Source organism: Perca flavescens, chromosome 3 (assembly GCF_004354835.1).
Source record: "Perca flavescens isolate YP-PL-M2 chromosome 3, PFLA_1.0, whole genome shotgun sequence".
Lineage (NCBI taxonomy): Eukaryota > Metazoa > Chordata > Actinopteri > Perciformes > Percidae > Perca > Perca flavescens.
Window position 1 is genome coordinate 15,122,279 of NC_041333.1, and position 22,127 is coordinate 15,144,405.

General features: G+C 40.4%; 1 protein-coding gene across 2 annotated transcripts in view; it reads left to right on the forward strand.

The window, feature by feature from the left end:
- Positions 1-22,127, forward strand: part of LOC114552547 (protein jagged-1b) — a 48,247-nt gene that overhangs the window by 9,102 nt on the left and 17,018 nt on the right. For both annotated transcript variants that reach the window (XM_028573436.1, XM_028573435.1), the window contains exons 3-4: positions 14,194-14,245; positions 21,116-21,364. In XM_028573436.1, the coding sequence (XP_028429237.1) occupies positions 14,194-14,245; positions 21,116-21,364 (301 nt within the window). The remainder of the gene's footprint in view (positions 1-14,193; positions 14,246-21,115; positions 21,365-22,127) is intronic.

Below are 22,127 nucleotides of genomic sequence, written 5' to 3' on the forward strand. Positions count from 1 at the left end.
TTTTTCTCTATGTGTGTTCTTAACTTTGGCTGAGCAAGTCCAAACATCACTTTACCCTCAGTAGCCTCTTAAAGGCATGTGATGTAATAGTCACGTGCTAGACATTTATCAAAGCAACACAAATTGCTATCATAGTTGACTTACTTTGGGAAAATGAATTCCATGAATTCATATGAAAACTAGAATGACACAGAGGATGTGATACAATGTCTCTGCTGTTTTTCTTGTCCAGATTTTGCTTTGCCTCTTTTTAGATTTCTTTGTTTAAAAGGGACAACGCACATTAATCAACATGAGTACAGAGTCCAACATGTAACTGTGCCAGATTTAGCCATACAGGCTCATTTTCATCTGCAGTCCCTAGCAGGTTAATGCCTTAAAACAATAGATACGCTACAACAATACAACAAATAGACAAGTAAAATGACACAACCACTATTCCAGGTTATGACAACTGGCAGGTTGATGGTATGAGAAAAAGCATAACACAAGTATCATAAACAGTAGACACAGGTAAAAAGTGCATAGACACACATTAGAATGCATCAACAACACATGAGCACACAGAGACACCACTGTAGCGATAAAGACAAACACATGATTCTGGAATATGGCAGCATATTTGAGTAGACAATAACCAATGTTTTATGGATTTGGAGAAGGATTTGATAGATGTGATGTTCCTTAGTTCTGTGGGTATGGTATTCCATGTATAGGCTGCTTTGAAAGGAAAAAGCGGACTATCCAAAACTACTTTTTCTACATGGTATTTTACAATCCCCTCTTGTAGATGCTCTGGTGGATGAGTTTAGATTTTGTTGAATGAATTTATTGAGTGGAGGGGGAGCCACACCATGAAAATGTTTTATATACAAGTAAAATATGCCTCCTGGTCATCAGTAATCTTACAGATAGTCTGAGCAGCGTGGCTTCATTTTGACCCCAGCGTTAGAATCACAGACACTCAGCTGTCTGGGACATTTTAGGTGCGTTGCTGGGGAAAGTTCAAAGACTTCATAAATGCGAGGTCATTTCTTTAAGCCCTCTCTCGGTTGGTGGTTTCACTGTTGAATCTGTTTGGACGACAAGGGGAAACAGAGCGACCTGCCAAGAGAAAGGGTTGTTTCTTCCTGATAAATTCATTCATCTGACAGAAGTGGGAACAAGTCAGTGAAAGAATCAGGAGGATGAATGGAAATCTAAAAAAATAAGGCAAACAGACACAAGTACACATGCAGTGCGAACATGACACATGACCAGGTGGTGCTTATTCCTCTGTAGTATGTATAGATCCAGCATAAAACCACAGTTTACCAGACATTGTGGAACTGAATGTGAGGTTTCCTGACCTTTTGTCACACAGAAGTATTTCATCAAAGGTCTGGTTAAGGCCTCCTCTATTGTTAAAACAACCTCTTACAAATGACAATATGATAGGTGCTAAAGAAATACTGTTAACATGAAATGAATAGAGTGAAGTCCCCACCGTTTATAATCCTAATGTCAAGCTCGTTCATGGTCAGGTTTACTGCCAGAGGCCACAGCTGACTGTTCCTGGGAAAGACGTGAGTGTGTGTGTTTGCATAGATATGAGTCTTATATATTTGTGTTATCACAAACTGAGCTAAATGCTAATTCATGCAGCACATTCGGATCGTGAAGAAGATACAGTCTGTAGATATCTCATTTTGTTCTGATGTTTGGTATCCACTAACAAAGTATTATGTCTTATATGTTAGTGCTACATACTATTATGTGTTTTGAATTTAAAGAGGCTCAGGTTTTTTTAAGTCACATATGACATACAGTAACTACAGTTACTGTAAACGTCTCCAGTTTACTACTCAGATACTTTGCATAGGTAAAAGTATACTAATAGCACAATGTAAAAATGCTCTGTAATAAAAAAAAAAATAGGTCCAGCATTATTAAAACTTTCACTTAAAGCTGCTGTAATCCATATTTTTAATTGGTGTAAATAATACTATTACTATCACCTCTAATCACCTAACTCTGCAGTTCTCCTCAGCTCTATAAAAGCTTTCAAATCTGACACGTAACTGTCAAATAATATAGAGTAAAAAGTACAATATTCCCTCTGCAATGTAGATGTAAATAGCATTACGTGGTAATACTCAGAAGTACAGGTCCCTCAATATACTTGAGTACATTTACTTTTCCACCAATGGCAGTTTTTTTTTTGCATGTCTTTCTTGATGTTTTCTGTCTTTATCTATACTGTCAAAGATCCAATATAGACAATATTGCTAATAAATAAAATTTTAAAGACTGCATTCCATCATATTAACTCATCAAATAGTGGATTCACTAGATAATGTGGACAGTTGTCACTGGAACTACCTTACTGCCAAGAAAATGCAACATAGTAATAGATAAGTGTAGATAATTGTTCACAGCGAGGTCTGCAGAATATCCAGAATAATCATGACATTGTTTCTGAAAAGACACAGTGTTGTTGAGTTTCTTCGAGTGTCATTTGTTGATGGGTTGAGCACCACAAATTACATTCCTTTCACTTGTATTGTGTTGGAGTGGCGGCAGACGTGTTAGTGGCAAATAACTGAGAACCTCGACATATAAAATGTAAACCAAACCGTGCATGGCTCCACACCAGGAAGGAGTGAAAGAGAAAATGTGTAATTTAATTGAAGCTATCTACGCTTGCATTTAGCTGAACAAAGCACTTCCTCTTCAGTGGGATTCTTTCCAGGCAGCTTCTTGTCACCAAGCTCTGAGCTCAACATGCAAAGTTCTGCCATAATGCAAATATGTTCAGGTGTAGCTGCTGTGAGTCTTCCCATCAGTCTCTCTCTGCTCTACTGTTATTCTATTGTCTTGTCTTGTGTTTCTTTATTTATGTTGTGTAGAAAGGCTGAAGTGAACTCATTAAAACAGTGGTAGTAAAAGTACCAATGCAACAATATAAAAATACTCAAAAAAATACTTTCTTTTTCAAGTAAGTAAGTACAGAGGTGTTATCAGCAAAATATACCTAAAATGGTCGATATGACTGATATATTATTATTGGCCTATATTACGAGGTAAGTAGTATTTTACTGCTGTAGGTGGTTGAGGTAGAGCGATTTTTAATGACTTTTCATGGTTTGGTAATTTAGTCCAGTTGTTCCACTGAGGGGTCGGGCCCCCTCCAAAGTGTCACAAGATAAATTTGATCTTGAATGTAAATGTTACAACCAAGCATGAAAATTCACAATTTTATGGGTAGTTTTGGGCTGGACTATTTCTCAGCCAAATTGTCGTGTGTACTAAATAAATGAGGTATATTGTGTCTGTTAGTTGGTGAACTTTAGATGTGCAAGTAGGTGGTAGTATTTTGTCCCCTTCAAATAGCTCAAGCTAGCTGTTTCACCCTATTTCAAGTCTTTATGCTAAGCTAAGCTAACCATCTGTAGTAGTATAAAGTATCATAAAATGAAAATACTCAACTGCATTGCACTTAAATACAGTGCTATTACTGTCAATTGATCAGAAGAGAATTTTTAAACCATTAAATAGGACACACACACACATTGTTATAACCTGTGCATTCCTGCTGTGTGGGAGCCGAACAGGGGGAAGTCAGTGAAGGGAAACGAAAGGATAGGAGAATAGTTGGAGCTTTCTTTCTCTCCAAAGTCTCTCTTTCACTCTTTCTCCTCCTGTCGTTTGTGCTCTCCTCTCTTTTGTCCCCTAAATGACTCTCCTACACAGCCTTGCATACCTGTATGTACGCTGATACTGTTGTGCACACCGTTTGTACACACAAACCTGAAGGCCTGTACACACACACACACACACACACACACACACACACACTCTTTTTGTCTCTACAGACACGCAAACACACAGATCACAAATTCATCAGCCAACACACACAAAACAAAAAGAAGGTTAATTCCATCGGGATCTGAAGCTTGTGTTTTTTGGAGATAAGTTAATAACTCGGGGGTAAACGTCTCTAGGGAAGCGTGTTTTAATGATTTCATTTGTGTGCAAATTGGATTGAGGGTAGGAGTCTCTTTATTAGGAGAAAAAAGAGGCAAAGGAACCTTGATTTACATGATCACAGTGAAATTACATTCTCTGGATGTCATTGTTTGTCATTGAATGCAGATATACAATTGTTTATTCACAGGTGTAATCACAGCAAATAGTTGACTTTATTCCATTGATCTCTTTCTCTTCTTGTCATATCTCCTCGATCTCCTCTCTCTAACATCTCCCACACACACCCTCTAACGCTCCCTCTCTCTCTCTCTCATTGTAAACCTTTTGTTCTCGGTGTCACTGCCCTCCAGTGATGTTCACCCACATCAAGTCCCGGTGGATTACACAGAGCAGGCAGATATATAGTGTAGCTGTCATAGATCCTCCCTCTTCTCTCTGTGGTTTCTTGTGCTGCCCAAAGCTTGACAGGAGCAACCACAAACATTTTTTGTGAGCCGTCACATTGTGAAACATATTCTGACCAGAGTCTTCAGTAATGATTTCAACCCTGTCCCATGATGCCTCTCCAGCTCTCTGTCATTCCTATCCACTGAGATAAACATCTTCCTTACCCACAGTATACATCAATGTGTCCTATTATCGCATTATAATGCTGTGCTCTCATATCTGTCTGTCTGGTGGGTTTACTGGCTATGATTCCTGCTATCTATCTATCTATCTATCTATACACACACACACACACACACACACACACACACACACACACACACACACACACACACACACACACACACACACACACACACACACACTATTCTGTTCAGACAGACACCACTCCCAGACTATTTTCTCACTCATATTGCCTCTCTCTGAAAGTTCAGCCGTGGATGTGAAGCATCCAGACAAGGTAATTTCCTGCGGAAGTCGGAGAGGAGGAGGAGGGGGGGTTTATAGGGGATGAGGGTAGTCGGTCTGGGCTGCGTTGGGGGATGTGAGAGAGGGGTTGAAGGTGGTAGAAAGAGTTGAGATTAATGAGCAAAAGGGCAAAGTTGATGTAAGCGTTGTGGAGTGGAGACCGAGAAAGAAGGAGGAAGTGAGAGTTAGGAGGGGATGGGCGGTTCAGTGGATGATCTCAGTGTGGGACACAAGTGTTTTGGGTGGAGGTGTAGATGTAGACAGGGAGGTGTGTGTGTCATAGTGTCTTACTCACCCTGCTGAGAGAGTCATAAGCAGCAGGAGGTGAAGGAGGGAACAGATGATGAGTAGGAGGACAGGATGGAGATGGGGCAGGGCGACATGGGGGATGAGGACACGTCATGTCAAGAGACCTCTGTTGTACTATAGCGCTTGAAGCAGCCGCGTCGTTTAGTTGAAGTTACTTAACTCTGCAGGAATGTGACTGCCAGACAGACAGAGAGGGAACAAAGATGCAGAGACAAATATTTTTTTCTAGGAAAGAATCAGAGTACTGAGTTTGAAGGAAAACAGAGGGATGATTAGATGGCATTGATGGCAGTGGGTGAATGGAAAGTAAGTGAGGGCCAAGAGGGGAAGATAAAGGCAGCTGCTAATTATGTCCAGAATGAAAGAAAAACAGAAGAGACGATGAGAACGCGAGAACAGAGACCTTTAATTATAGGGACAGGGTCATGGGAGCAGGGTGGGCTGGATGGCTGTGTGTGTGTGTGTGTGTGTGTGTGTGTGTGTGTGTGTGTGTGTGTGTGTGTGTGTGTGTGTGTGTGTGTGTGTGTGTGTGTGTGTGTGTGTGTGTGTGTGTGTGTGTGTGTGTGTGTGTGTGTGTGTGTGTGTGTTTCACCTGAGGGCATGGCCAGCATTGGATAATATCCACAGAGACTTTAAATTCACAAATTAGCCACCCAAACATCATGTATATCTTATTCTCCTGTGCACTGAACACTTCCCTAATACAAAAACATTGATTTTTCTTCTTTGTTATTGTAAGCAAAGAATCAATCAATAACACAATAATCACGTTTGACACGAGTCTGCTTTTAGTATGAGTTTGGGGCCTCAGTGTCCAGATAACATTTTATTTTATACTTCAGAGTGGAAATCAATCGTAAATCAGTTTTCTTCTCAGCTTTTTGCAGTGTTCTTTACATAACATGAAACTGACAGCATGGTTCCATATACTTCCACATCTACTGTATGAGCTTTGCCACTGGAATAGTAATGGCATTGTTACTGTGGTTACCTCCAGTAGTAATTTGCAGTGCAGGTGAGGTGTCAGCCATCCAATCGGGCTCAGGCACAGCTGCTGCCATGACAACCTTTTGCATGTTTGTTTGTGTGTGAGTTGTCTTTTGTGTTTGTGCGAGTCTGTAATTACTTGAGCTTTCTAATGGTAAGGGTGAGAGTAGGCAGGTGTACGAATGAACAAATGTTCAGCTGCAGATTGGCAACATTTGCTGTTAATTTAATTTTCTCAGCTACAGCTGTGTGTGTGTGTGTGTGTGTGTTTGCATACAAGATTTGTATTGTGCTGTCTGACTGCACTGATGTTTTATATGTGCATAAAGGCTTAAATGCATTTGTTTGATTACTGTATGCAGGCTTTACTTGATGCTTATGAGTTTAGAGCTGTGAGACTAACACAAGTGTTTGGCAGTCGTTGATTATATGTTAGAATTGATACTGTTTGACATAGAGCCCAACATTTTTTTAAAGGCAGTAAAAGATTAGAATATGAGTCAAAAATAAAAGTAATGCTGTTTTAATAATGGTCTATTATAATAGAGTGTTAAAGTACAATTCCGGCGTAAAGCGAACCTAGGGGTTATTAACTGATGTGTACCTACTCTGTCACTCTCTGGGACATGTTTTCATGCTAATCGAATGAGTTTGGAGCTTTGATGAGGCTACCGCGGACTGCTGGTTAGCTTACAATGCTAGTATTTGGGGCACGGGGACACTCAAATTAAATTGTTATTTAATACCACTAAAAAGGCTCGAAATATCACCACACCTTAACGTTAGCATAATGAGGGTCCCTAAATGTGAACCAAAGCATTGACAACATTGTAAGTGTACAGATAGTTTATTAAGAAGATAGATTATCAAGACAGTCGCATTCATGTTTACTTGCGGGAGCCATCTTGGAAACCAGTCATGACTAGTCGAAAAACGAGCGCCGTGCAAATGAGTCTGAGATTCCCATACTGTCTATGGAGATTCCACGTTGCACGGCATTCGTCATGACTGCCCCAAATACTAGCATTGTAAGCTAACCAGCGGTCCGCGGTAGCCTCGTCAAAGCTCCAAACTCATTCGATTAGCATGAAAACATGTCCCAGAGAGCGACAGAGTAGGTACACATCAGTTAATAACCCCTAGGTTTGTTTTGCGCCGGAATTGTCCTTAAAAAGAAATATAAAGAATCATAATATTCTTTTAACCACCAAACAGTTGTAAAATGAATTAAAACTTTTAACTTAAAACAGCATCTCCCCACCCATAACTAATCACTGCTCTAGACAGACATGGACATGCCCATCTCATTATTATATATGCATTAGGAAAATTGTAAATGTAGTCAATGTGACAATTTGTTTTCCTTGTAGTTTGTAACAAGTTATACATTTCTTTTGTAGAAACAGGAAAACTACAGACTAATGAAATAAATTGTTACTCAGTCACTTTCGGGGCTCTGTAGCTGGTAGCTATTGTTAATCATTAAAGCACCAAATCCTCTTGTCTAAAATGATGAATGACACATTTTCTTTACTACAATCTCCATTGTAGTACGTAGACTAATATTTTCAGGGCTGAATGAAAGCATTGTATATGGAAAAATAAAGATTAGTAATCTACCCGGGTAATATTGGATACCTGTGTGTGTCTGAATTGTGGGTGTGTGTGTGTGAGTGTGTGTGAGTGTGTACATGCATTAGTGTGTGAGCTCTGAGGGGAAATTCCTCTCTCGTGGCTGGGAGTTCTTCCTGTTGTAGAGCTGTGTTTGTACAGCCTGGCTTTGTCGGGATATCCTACCCTGCCCATGTCTGAGAGAGAGAGCGAGAGAGAGATGGAAGGGAGGGATGGCAGGGGGGAGGGATATAGAGTATGGGGTCAGGCAGAGAAACTGGAGGTGTGACAGAGACAGTGGTAGGAAGTTTGGAGGATGAAAATCAAGGTTGATTTTTGATTAAATAGAATTTGACATGGCATCACAAATGTCTGCAGGGTTGAATTAGCATAGTTTGCTCTAATCCAGAGCTTTACCGCTATTAGACTGATGTGAGGCTGGAGGCGAAGGGACAGGGCCAGACGACCAGACAGCCTACAGCATAAAGGAAGGGATGATTTATCGTCAGGACTAACGGTTTGATGTTTGATGTCTTTTTCTTTGGAAAACCCCTGTTCTCTCTCTGGCCATGCCAGGCTCATTAGCTGAGTCCGGCTGCAGTCATGTTCCTCTCAGCACAAAGCTAATACACAAATGATTACTTGTCTGATGTACAGTATCTGATATTTTGTGTACAAATTTATGTCTGATTTAAAAAATAAATAAATACAATATGTTATAGAAACATGAAATAGTGATGTCTCACACAGTATTAAACTATCAACAGTTTTCGAGATACTGTGCAGAGTTTAGACGGGAAGTTTACTAGACTATTCCCCCAGTACATAATCAAATAAGATAAGATGTAGCTAAAAATGGACAAGAGTTAAATCCAATTTCCTCTTTCTCTTTTCAGTGAGAGAAACTCAATTTAAATACTTTTCCACTGCAGACTTTTTGATTTGTCAAACACAGTTGTAACTAATTAACTACTTTTAAGTGCCTGCAACAGAGCTCATCGGTAATGATTTTAGTTCCACCTGTGCTTTGCCTGCTATGACAAATCATAATGTCTCTGTGAAATGGTCTGTGAATCATAATCATTTGGGAACAATAAAGAAACAAGAGAACAACATTTAATGTACAAAATAGACAGCTTTTTTTGACGGAGAGGAAAAGAAAAACGTCTGATGGTCATCAAGCAAACATGTCAGTCAAATCCAAAACATGACAAAGCCTGGCTCATTCTGATTAACCTGTCAGTATAGTAGGAGAGTTTCCATTTTAAACAACTAAACTAAACTAAAAGAAAACAGTTTTGTTAGGTGTTGCAGTCAATTTACACCTCAAGGGCTGGGCGGGACATATTTTCATCATTGCAAGTTGACATTAATTGACAGTCTCACTGCTCCACTTCACATCTGCCTGCCATCATTGCATCTTGAAGGCTTGTTCCAGTTTTTGTAAGCTTGTCAACCTAAGTCAGAAGTGATCTAATATAGCTTAATATGTAACTTTTATAAGCATAACATTTAGCCTGCTCTGTCAAGCTTAAAGCACAGCTGAGGCTGGCTGGAAATAGGAACAAGTGGAGATTTAGACATTTAGTTTGAGGCACTTCATGAATAACCGGAGTCATCCATCCTGAATGTTCAAAGATTTCTCGTTTGAATCTGACGGTGGCAGATCGCAAGTTATTCACTGTGAAGTTCAAATCATAAGAATCATTCAGAAACATTTCAGCTCTGAACTGTGAAAGAAGACATAACACTTTGTTCAATATGTTTTTATCCCTGTTTTGAAAGATCCTCTGCGGGGCCAATTCTCCATCTCCTCTATAATGATCACACCACACACACATAGCCTTAATACAGCACACACACACGCACACACACACACACACACACACGCACCTTTCCCATATGTCATTTCCGCTGCTTTCAGAATGAGGTAAAAATATCACTTCATGGTTGACTGTGATCGTATCAGCTTCTTCCTTTTGATGTTTACAGTTTGATTATCCCCTCCGTCGCCTGGCCTCTAATGGCTGCAGTACGGTGGCCGACAGGAGCTAACACACTGCAACTTAATGAAACACACGCAAATAGACAAAACACAAGCAAATTAAGAAAACATCTTCATAAATTTGACAACACATGCGCAGCATTTAGAAAACGCGCTGCAAATACCCACACACAACCAAATACACAAACGCGCTGCAAATGCACAAACAATGCAAAAAGAAAAGCACACAATCCCCGAAAACAAATGCAACACAAAAACGCTGCATATTACACAACGTTCTCCCCCACGGGGAGAGTGGGTTCTGCCTTTTTATTACCACGAGTTTACCGACAACGTCTCTGCTGATTGGGTATCACCTGTGACCTGAGCCAATAAACTAGAGACACACCCACCAAACGAGAGAAAACATATCTCAAACATAGACTTAATATTTACGGTCTATGATCTCAAAGCAGTTGCACACCGTGTCACAACGGTGCACACCATTCTGAGATTGAACTGTCCCGACTCTCTCTCTCTCTCTCTCTCTCTCTCTCTCTCTCTCCCTCCCTCTCCCTCTCTCTCTCTGTCTTTCTCTCAGTAGTATCGAAAGGGATTGTGTGCTTTTCTTTTTGCATTGTTTCTGTTTTTGGAGTTTGTGTGCTTTTCTTTTTGCATCGTTTCTGTATTTGCAGCGCGTTTGTGTATTTGGTGGTGTTGTGTGTATTTGCAGCGCGTTTGCTACATGCTGCGCATGTGTTGTCAAATTGATGAAGATGTTTTCTTAATTTGCTTGTGTTTTGTCTAATTGTGTGTTTCATTAAGTTGCAGTGTGTTAGCCCCTGTCGGCCACCGTATCGCAGGTCTCTGACGTAACAGACTTTGTGATTGCAAAACAAATTGCTATGGTGTGTGTGTGCGTGCGTGTGCGTGTGTGTGTGTGTGTGTGTGTGTGTTTGTGTATGTTTTGGAAAGGTTGTCAGGAAGGGTTTATTGTGGGTGATTCTCTTAATCTTTTTAAACACGTATTACGAGTCTTATCAGTGGTTGTTGTGATTTTAATTTGGTAACCATGGTTAGTTTGACCCTACCTGGCTGCCATACAGGAACCCCTAACCTTAGCAACAGGGCTTACCAAAGATACACCCTTCCTGTATCAATAACAATATCATAACTTACCTGGCCGTGTGCACTTGTGGGTGAAGAGGTGATTGTGTGAGGGGGAGGGGGTGAATAAGAGAACAAAAGAAAAGAAAACGGCTCTGGTCTTCCCACAGGCAGAGGGTGCGGGCAGAAAGAGGGAGAGGCGCATACGGTGGATGGAAGGAAGGGTAAGGAAAGGGGGAGGGAAGGGGGAGGACGATTGAAAAGTTGATAAGAGGATAAGAGGTCTGTGAGTGGCCCAACAGTGAGGTAATGCTGTGTGTGCACTTTGTAGTAGTGGGCAGTTAATCATAACCATTCTGATTCCAAAAATCGCTCCAACTCAAGAAGCATTATTAAGCAGCGTCAACTTTTCAACTGTCCACCGCAAGACTGACATGATGCTAATGCTAAATCGGCGGAGTAGGCCTACTTATTAAAAGGTTAAAACTGTGTATTGTTCCCCTGACAAAAAAAGTATGTTATACAAGTTATCAATTCTACCAAAGAGACCGTTTCCCTCTAAACATTTCTGATTGTTTAATTTAATAATTGTTTGAGGCCCCAAGAGGTAAAATCATACAATATTTCCAAAAGAATATATGTTAAATTGCACTGTAAAGTCAAAAAATATGTGCACTACAATATAGTTTTTTCTTTTAACCTTTCCCAGTAATCATCTTCAGATGTATCTTCTGACCCAGTGGAGGAACCACTGGACTTAAATACCTGACTGTACATGAAGTAGTTAAAACTAGCTCCACCTCTAACGGCTACAGCCGTAAAACACTACTTAGACATTGTTGCATCAGTATTAATAATCTAATGATATAAATATACATGGGACATTTTCCTGCAGAACAAATAGGCTACTTTTACTTCTGATAAATGAGGTACTTGGTACTTTTAAGTAAGTAAAGTATCTGAATACTTCTTAAACTTTTAATTCTGTAGAGAACTAATGTGATTGTAATCGACTGCAGGATTTTGCAGTGTAAAGATGTGAATCATGAATACTAAACATTACTTCAGGTGAGAGTTTTAAGCGACCCCAGCTGGTCCATCTGCTCGGCTACCTGCTAACTGCCGGCCTTAATGAACTGTCTGCGAGCCCTGTGCAACCCAGCACATCTCATTAGCTCCATGACTTCTCTGTGTGTGGGTGTTTGTCCACTTCCCCTTCTATCTTTCTTATCTTATCACCCTCTTTCTATTCTGTGCTCTCTCTCTCTTTTATCTCAACATCCTTTTGTTTCACCTCCCTCTGACCTCTTTGTTCTCTATCACATATCAGAAAATCTGACAAACTCCAGGAGGCCCACAAATCGTTGCACGGTTGCATTTCTCCTCTTTTTCCCTTTTTCTTTACATACGCCCTACACAATTATCCTTTCTACCTCTTTTCTCAGTCCTTTTCTCCTTCTGTACAATCACTTTTCCTACCATCTCCTCATCTGTGGCAGTACAGATATACTGGATGTACCTCCACTTGAAGCAAATCCCTGACTCAGTGTTTTCCGCACCACCAATTTTCTCTCCCCTAACATTTTGCACCTTCACTGCAACCCTTCATCTTCTCTTCTCCTCCTGGCATGTCGCCTCTTTTTCGCCTCCAGCTAACGTTAGCGTTGCTGCTGACCTCCTGCCCTTAACCTCCCTCCAAATCCCTCACTCACCTCCTTTGCCCATCACCCGCTTCCTACAGTATCTGTCTCCCTCCCTCAGTTTCCTCTCCTCCCACTCAACCCCCCCTCTGGCAGCATACGCTCTCGCAGCAAAGACGTGACTACACATCCATGTAGCCCTTTAGGAGAAACCTTAACAACAATGCACAGCGATTTACATGACAGGCGCTGGTGTGTTTCACAGAAGGAGGATGGTTGGATGGATGGTGAGAGAGAGTCGTAGGGGAAAGAGTTGGTCTGAATTATTCATTTCTGATCTATAAGGTGAACGAATGCATCAGAAAAGAGAAAGACAAAAGAAAAAACACCTATTCTCTGTTATCTCTCCAGAGTGTGATATCTCTGTAAGCTCAAAGTCATTGTTTGAAGATGTCCAGCTTATGACCGAGTCCTCTGCTTGTGTACTGCAGGATGGCTGTATATATGCGGACTTAATCTATGATAAAGCTAATAATTTTAATAAAATATATAGATTTAGTCACATAGACTGTAACTGCTGCAACCTGCCCCGTCTATCCAGGATTACCTTGCGTGCAGCAGGACAGAGTAAAAAAGAGCACAATAAAGCATTACAGCTGCTTCAAGAGGGTGTTCATTAAATTGAGCAGGAGTTTTTTTTTGGACAGCCTTCCTCACCACACTGATGTAATGCCCTCTGTGTGTGTGTGTGTGTGTGTGTGTGTGTGTGTGTGTGTGTGTGTGTGGGTGCAGGGTGCAGGTTGAGGTTTTCTTGAATCAGCACCCAGCTGCAGCCTTGGCTCGTTCAGGCACTGAATCACTTCTGATTTTTTTTTTTAAAGGCTTAGTGCACTGACGATCGAAACAAACACTTTTCCCAGCGGTGGAATGAAACTAGGAACATTTACTCAAGTAATGCACGCGCTTACAGTCTTGACAGTCTCTTTACTTGAGTATTTCTATTTTATGCTACATCCTATTTCTAGTATACATTAATTCCACTGCTGTAGTTACTACGTATCTTTCAAATCAAGATTTTATGTGTAAAGCATGATCAGTTTGTAAGATATGATCTATTTGCACGGATTAAACTATGCAGTGGTATATCACAACATTAAATTCTTGCTCACACGTTAATGCATAGAAGTATACAATGGTGCAATTTTGCATAGTGAGTACCTTAACTTTTTAATGAAGTATTTTTATACAGTGTGATTTGCTTCTTTCACTTATGGAAAAGATTTTTTTTCAATGCTTTATTTGAATACACCTATTGCATTATGCATAAAGGACATTATGCATACAGGATTCAGTTACAGAGGTTATTTTCTGACACTTAAAATGAGAGATAACTCTGCATGCGCCAGACAGTAAGCCTACCAATTGTAACCTACTAACGGTAAGTGATGCCCTATAGACATAGTAGATATCAGTATCACTACATCATCTTCATAATCCTCTACATTCATACCCTAGCACCCTGATGTTTGCAACCAGGAAGTGGTGTACTAAAATTATCTTTATCAGCAAAACCAACATCATTGATTTTTGGTGTTTAATGTGATTTATAACTCAAACATGTAAATCCGTGGCACATGTTAAACATATGTTCTCTCTGTGTTTTCTTCACAGAAGTCCTTCTCACTGGTGTTGGAGGCTCTGGACTACGACAACGACACATCAGGTGAAGCTGCAATGTGTGTGTGTGTGTGTGTGTGTGTGTGTGTGTGTGTGTGTGTGTGTGTGTGTGTGTGTGTGTGTGTTTGAATGTGTGTTTGTGTGTCTGTGTTGCTGTTTTGAATGTGTATGATTCTCCTCCTTAGACATATTCTGCTTATTTTGTAACAGCTATATAAGTTGTACAACCTTAATTTCATGCTTTTCTGTAGCCTGTGGTTATCCCACTGTCTCCATGTCAGATAAAATCTGATACTGCCACGTGTGCTATATATGTTTGGTCAAACTAGGGCATCTCAGCTAAGCTACATAGCTTTTATCATGATTAGTTGTTATGATTGTATTTAGCCACCTCCTTATTGATGGAGGTATAGTCTTGCATTGCCAGATCTATCTCCACAGAATTATGTCAGCACTGGAGTATGGCCTGGCTACACCTGAATATAGGGAGAAAAAAATTACATATTTATGCAAGTAGCTTACACTTAGCTTTAAGCATGAGTAGTTGGTGTCAACTCTTTTCTCCATTAGGATTGTTTTAAGCCCCTGTATTACTGGTGTGGTATATCAAACTCAACAACTAAGATGTTGTAGGATCATAATACTTTTTTTTTTTTTAAAGCTGGTATATTAGCTTTAACTAGCCAGAGTGCAGTAACAGCATTAATGGTTTTATCTGTTTTTTTGTTGTTGTTGTTTTTTTTTTTTTAATTACTGTACTAATTTCTATAATAATAATTTATATATGGTAATACAGATGTCAAAAAGTCAGATTCTGGTCTTAATGAACTGTGTGTTGCCTTTGTCGGGCAGTATTTTCCCCCATATCTATCTTATTTATAAGTTTAGTTTTCAACAAGCAACATTTCCATTGAGACAAACAATTCACAAGAGCTTGTTTACAAGCATGTGTGGTTGAACATGGTGAAACAATGTAAAAATATCTTAGAAAGTCTTTTATCCAGACCCTTTAATTTCCTGCTCGTCTCCTTGTTGTTTCTCCTCGTAATCAGGAAAAGCTCCATGACAGGGAATGTGAGCTGCATGCTATAAAAAGCAAAACACACACACACACACACACACACAGAAAGAGACAGATGTTCCTATGTCTTCCTCATTCCTGTCATGCCACAATCCTCTCTTTCATCCCACCATCCTCTACCTCGCTCTCAGCCAGTCATGTCCAAAAGATTGCTGGGATAGTGAGAAACCGGGAACTGCACCAGAGATCCTTCTTCTCTGTGTTTGTCTCTCCTTGTCTCTCCTTCCCTCTCCTTCCCTCTGCCCTCTAGCTCTGCTCTTACATCTGTGTTTGCATTATCTGTCATTTCCACCTGAGCTGCTGACAGCCTTTACATTGGGTCTAAAGCCATTCACTAGGCGGGCAGCTTAAGCTCAGCCCAAACACGGGCGTCCTGTAGCAGTCTGACTGGACTTATCAGGCCCTGCTGCTAATCAGAAAGGATTACCGAGCACCTATGCACCTTCTGAAACAGTCCTTGGAAATAGTGAGAAAATATGATGTCCTTTGAGCGTCGACAGTATGACCTTCACTGGTTTTGTTTAACATGTAGCTGGTGTTAATGTGCAAGGCATAACTTTGTCTATTAAAGGATAATTCCAGTTTATAACTTTGATCTTATTTCTACAGCTTTGGTCCTCGTTTTTATTGGTTATGATAACATTTTCCGCACCGGTAGTGACAGTAATTGCGAGATCTGGGAAAACACAAGAAACAAAAGCAGTCAGAAAGATTGTAAACAGTTGAGCCAGATTATCTAAACCCCTTTTATTTGGAAACCTAAAATGTTGGTAATAATCCATCATTGAATAGGAAAACATGCATTCACGCAAAGCTTTAGTAAGTGGGTCACTGTAAGTAGGTAAGTTGAACCAGGATGTTGGTTGATATATTCACTTTCTCTTCCATAAAAGTTTGGCTAACCTGGGGCTCACTTTTGCAAAAGCGATGTGTGAGCGCTGCTTAGTTTAGATCTTTTTAATTTGCATTTACCCTCAGTTGCCAGTTTATTAGGTACACCTATTTAAAAGTGATACAATCTATTACAGCCCTGAAATAAAACCTTTAGAGATGTGTTGATTCACTTTATGATCATTTTGGAGGATTTAGTTTGTGGTGCAGATGAACGATATTGTCTTATACTGACAGGTGTTTCTGTGGTTTACCCTTATTGATATAAATTGGGTAGACAAAATAAGCTAAACGATGTGAGAAAGTGGCAAGACCATGTAAGTGTATATTACCGTTGTGATACTTGATACTTGTGATTTGTGATACTTGATACTGATATTTACAACATGGACACACAGGATATTCCGTCCTGGGTAGTGAAACATGTCAAAATGAGCAGGAGGAAATTATTTCATGTTGCAAATCAGAGCTTGCATGTGGCAAATGTGGTGAAATAAGGCCCCAACGGTTTGTTTTAAAAACTGTGATCGTCTAATCGCTTGTGATTCTTGCCCCATCTCACTAATTTTTTTTAAAATGTCCCCCTCTTCCCAGATCTTAGCATTTAAAGGCATCTTGTAGTTTTCTCGTAAACAAACAAAGTTATTTATCACCAGAACACTTTGTGTGTATGTAACTTGTTGATTTGTCATTTGTCCTTTGTCATAAAACATTTGTAGAGCTGATTTTTGGAAGATTTTAAAAACCTACATTGCTAGCATTCTTCTTCTTCTTCGCATTTTGTGGCTCATGCTATATTTCTCTGCACATTTACACCAGCAACAGTTGATAAGTGGATTAGCATGAAACCATTGACACAACTGTTTACCATGCACAGGGATGCAAATGCATGCGTGTGTGCACAAGATAAAAGCATTGCTCCATATAGCCCTACTAGTGGTCCAAAACTACACACAGAGTACTTTTAATTTAGCTTCTATAATGAACCAGAATTATGTTAAAACAGCAGCAGTTACATTTTTCTCTACGTTCTTCCTTCTGTTCACATATTTATAGGGTCATTTTGAGTGCAGATTTGCTACTGTGTTCTCAACTGTATTGACGTATCACTTAAAGCCACAAAATTGCCACCCCCGCTGGAGAGAAAGTGAAATTCAATATTAGAAGCGCCATAATCGAGACCAGCTTGTCTATAAAACTCAAGACACATGTTTAGACTCAGTGCCAGATGAGAATCCTTTCATCGGGAAATCCTTCACTAGAATCAAAAACAAAAACAAGACTGCTCTGAGATTACCCACATAAATCAAATATAGATGGGACAGCTGATCTATTGGCTTCCATAGGTCTACTGTATTGATTTGTTGCTTCAGGTGATGTGGAATAGCAAGTCCAAGGGAGGCGTTTTCTCTCGTGCAGTGTTTTTTCAGCCACTGTCAAGGGCAGGTACTTCACAGCCAGTAGCAGGCAGTTGGTGGACAATCACCCTGGGCCAGAGAAAGTGATTTAGGTGTTCCTGCTACCCACCGACACAATCCCTGTGTGTCCTCTGCTTAAATTCTGTTTGCCTTTCTGGAAAGTGTCATTTTGAAAAAAGTTTACGGCTTCTTGTTAGGTTTTGCCACCTAATATTTGAGCGTCTCTCTCTCTTGTTTTCCCCATTTACCGCTTGCTACTTATGCTCACTTGTTATTGTGCCATCACATCTCTCTCATACACCTTCCCTGCTATGCTGGCTGATAAAGTGGTTATTTCTTCTTCTTCTCTTCTCTTTTTCTTTTCTGGCAGAGTAATGGTGATGATAAAATTAGCCATTTGTCATGCCAGAGTCATACAATAATGAAAAACCCACAAATCACTGCAGTAGTTTAAGGAGTATTTTGACGACAGGCCTGTGGAGGAACGGGGGAACGGCTGAGCTAACAGGGCACTCAGCGTCCACTCTGTTCCCATTCCTCTTTTACTCTCTTAAACACACACACACACACACACACACACACACACACACACGGACAAACACATACACGGCCAATATGTGTCCCTGTTTTCATTCCTTTGTGTCAAACCACAGTGATCTCATCTCTCCATCAGGCGGTTTGCTATGTGTGTGCGCTAATAGCTTCCTTTTTGGCTCTGTTCACCTCTGTCTATCTGTTTCGCACACACACACACACACACACACACACACACACACACACACACACAGTATACCCTCCCTCTGTCCATCACTGACCAGTGTTGGGAGTAACGCGTTACAAAAGTAACGCAATTACAGTAATGTATTCCTTTTTGCTGTAACGCAGTAATATAACGCATTACTAATTCAATTTCGGTAATATTATTACCCGTTACAATCTCAGTAACGCGAGTTACAACGCATTTTAACGCAACATTTTTTAAGAATTTCCCAACACCGCGAATCATTTGTTCACAGGAAAAAAAAAGCCGTGAGTATTATTTCATAACATCTGTGTCCCAACAGGTGACGGTACGTCAGCGCGGACAGCAGTGTGTCCGAGCTGCTGATAGATTTAAACATGTCGGGAATTAATGTTTAGTCTTGTTACACGTAAATCACTGCAGTTTATCAGCCGTGGAGAGTAATGGTGCGTTCTTCTTGTCTTGTAATCGCGACTAGTAGCTCGAGTGTGACGTCACATCCATGTCGGAAAACGAGTAAAACCGTGGGTTGTTGCGTTCTTTTTGTCACACAATACTACGAGTCGGAGAAAAGATGGATTTTTGTAAAATTTTTAGTAACATTTAGGATTCTATTCACCCAGTTATTGACATATTACACAAATATATTTCACAGTTTGATAAATGGAAATTACGTTTTGATTAACGTTAACGTTAGGCTACTGCTCTGCTTTCTGCTCAAGACTCGGCTTAAAGCCATTGTTGTCATATAGTAACCGAGCGTCTCTAGCCAATTTCAGCTGCACAAGCTACAAAATAACTAATCAGGCGGTATTTAACTCTGTAGCGACATGCCTATAGGTAGCAGTATACAGTGCTATGTGTACGACTTCTTCATTTGGTTACAACAAAGACAAAAGTGCTTAAAATGGTAGAAAACCACAATGTTTACTACGTGTGATGCACGACGTAGCCATCTTTGAAAGTGAACTCGGGGTCCTCGGAGTTCAGACGACTTGACGAGTTGTATACGACCTCGGTGGCGTTCTTTTTGCAACTTCCGGTTCGTAACTCCGGAAAACAACTCCTAAATCGACTTCGGTGGACAAAAAGAACGCACCATAACTCTGCCTGTAGTGGAATGGCTTGACGACCAAAACAGCTTGTCTTTTACTGTGACCATTTACTGTTCAATATGTTTCTGTCATGAACGGTAATAATTATTACAGTTGCAGTTTTACAAATAATAAAGTGAGCAACTTAGCTTGACGGACATGTTGTATCCATAGGTTGCATCCATAGACATGCATAACAGTTGCATCTCAGTAAGCTAGCAAGAGTACACAAGGTACACAACCGACAACTTCCGTGTAGGCTACTTATCAGCTGTAATCAAGTACTGTAAATAATGTAAATAGTGAGTTTTAATCACACTATAATTGACAATTCTCTTTAGACTGTTTTAAACTAAACAACATGAATTTCTTATTCAAGTGCTTTAAACAAACATTTTACAAGAATGCCGTACTTCAACACAACTGTAAGGTACTTTTAATTGAGTATTTTCATTTTCTCCTACTTGCCTATTGTAAGTTTTACTTATCTATTTTTTATTGCTTTAGTTACTTTGCATATTCATATTAATTATACAAAATATTATGAATAATCTGTGATGTATTAAAGTGGATAAAGATGAGACTTTATTGATCCAGTGGTTCAATTCACAAGCTAGCTGCCAAGTTAAACTTCCGCTGTTATTTTGGTGAAAGTAACTCAAAAGTAATGCAAAAGTAGTGTAACGCATTACAATTCAGAGACAGTAATATTGTAATATAACTATTACTCTCAAATGACAGTAACTAGTAATCTATAATGTATTACATTTTGGAACTAACTTGCCCAACACTGTCACTGACTTACTTCCAACAAGGCTTCCTTTTCTGCATTACTATCTCGCAATCTTTCCCTTTATCCTCACCATCATCTCTTAAATACACACATACATACATTGAGACACACAGATATACCCACACACACACATATTCTCGGTGCTTTGTGTGTGTTAATACCCTGTCAGAGGAGATTATAACTGAATTGGGGATGACAGCGCCTCTGGGAAATCCCCTCCAGGGGTCATGAGCAGCAGGCGCTGCCCCAGCCGGGCCTCATTTGGTCCTCTCTGGTGTTCAGGCTGCCCTCTCTCTTTCTCTGCAGACCCCCGACCCCTTTACTCTGGTCCTATAGTTGGCCCCTTGTCTCCATCAGTATTCATATTGGATTTGTTTCTTTAGTTTGCTCCCCAAATCCTTAAGACAAGAAAATATGGATTATAGTCACAATGGATCAAATGGCTATGAGTAATGTGAAACGGGTGACGAACTCACAGAGATTTACCACCCGACTCAGTAGTTTCTCTCAGGTCTGCGTAGGTTTTTACTTTCAGTTCAGTGTTCTGGCATAAAACTTTAGTGTTTTGGTTAAGCCTCAATGCTCTCATCAGTGTTGTTTCCAGCAGCAGCAGGGAGCTGTTTTTAGCAACAAAGCTCTAAAAACTGCAGCTAAAGAGCCAAATATTCTCTTCAGGAGTTGCTGTCCAAAACAGAGGAGATTGAATACTGGGCTTTCATATGCCAGGTGGCCAGAAACTCCAAATGAATGCCAACATTGCTCCATAACTGCTGAATGTGTAACATGTGTCTGCTGCAGGTTTAAGCAATGTTTTTCTAAAAATATAAAATAATGGTGGATCATGTTTTAATCTAAATCTTAAAATTCTGAAAAGTCTGTCCTTCCTTCCTCCCTTAGGTCAATTGATTGAGCGAGTCCTCCTCTCTTCCATGTTGAACCCTGGTGAACAGTGGCAGACGTACCGACACCACGGGCGGTCTCTCAGCCTTCATTACCGGCTTCGCTTCCGCTGTGATTCAAACTACTACGGACCTTTCTGCAACAAGTTCTGCAGGGCCCGCGATGACTTCTTCGGTCACTTCAACTGTGACCCCAGTGGCTCCAAGGTCTGCATGGAGGGCTGGACGGGGCCAGAGTGCAAAGAAGGTGAGAGGGGAAACTTAAATCTGTAGTGTGTTAGAGTGCATGACAACATACTGTATGTCCACCTGTATAACCCCCATACAACTGCAACAAGTTGTTTTTACATGTCAGTTTATGTCCAAATAAAAGAAACGAGACATGTTAATTGAGAGCTTTAGGTGTTTGTAGGTGGATTCTGTTACCTTTGGACAGAACCAGGCTAGCTTTTCTAGTCTTTGTGCTAAAATAAGCTAACCTGCCGCTGGCTTGGCTTCCTATTAATGAAAGTGGAGTAAGTTTTCCCATCTAACTCTCGACAAAAACACATATGTCCCAAAATGTCGAACGGTTCCTTTAACACCAAGTCTGCATCGCAGTTATTGTTGCGAGGTTGTGCAATGGGTCAATGAGTTATCTGACAAAAATAAGTATAAAAGCAAATAGTAAGCAAATTGACTTTCATACTATATGGAAATTAATGGAAATAAAAATTTGTAAAACACAAGGGGTTGGACTCTTTTCTTCTCCGGAGTTGCCCAGGGTGTGAGGCGCCGGGCGGGTGTGGGGATACTCACAAGCCCCCGGCTGAGCGCCGCTGTGTTGGAGTTTACCCCGGTGGACGAGAGGGTCGCCTCCCACGCCTGCGGGTTGTGGGGGGGAAAACTCTGACTGTTGTTTGTGCATATGCACCAAACAGGAGTTCGGAGTATTCGGCCTTCTTGGAGACCTTGACTGGAGTCCTGCATGGGGCTCCAGTGGGGGACTCCATTGTTCTGCTGGGGGACTT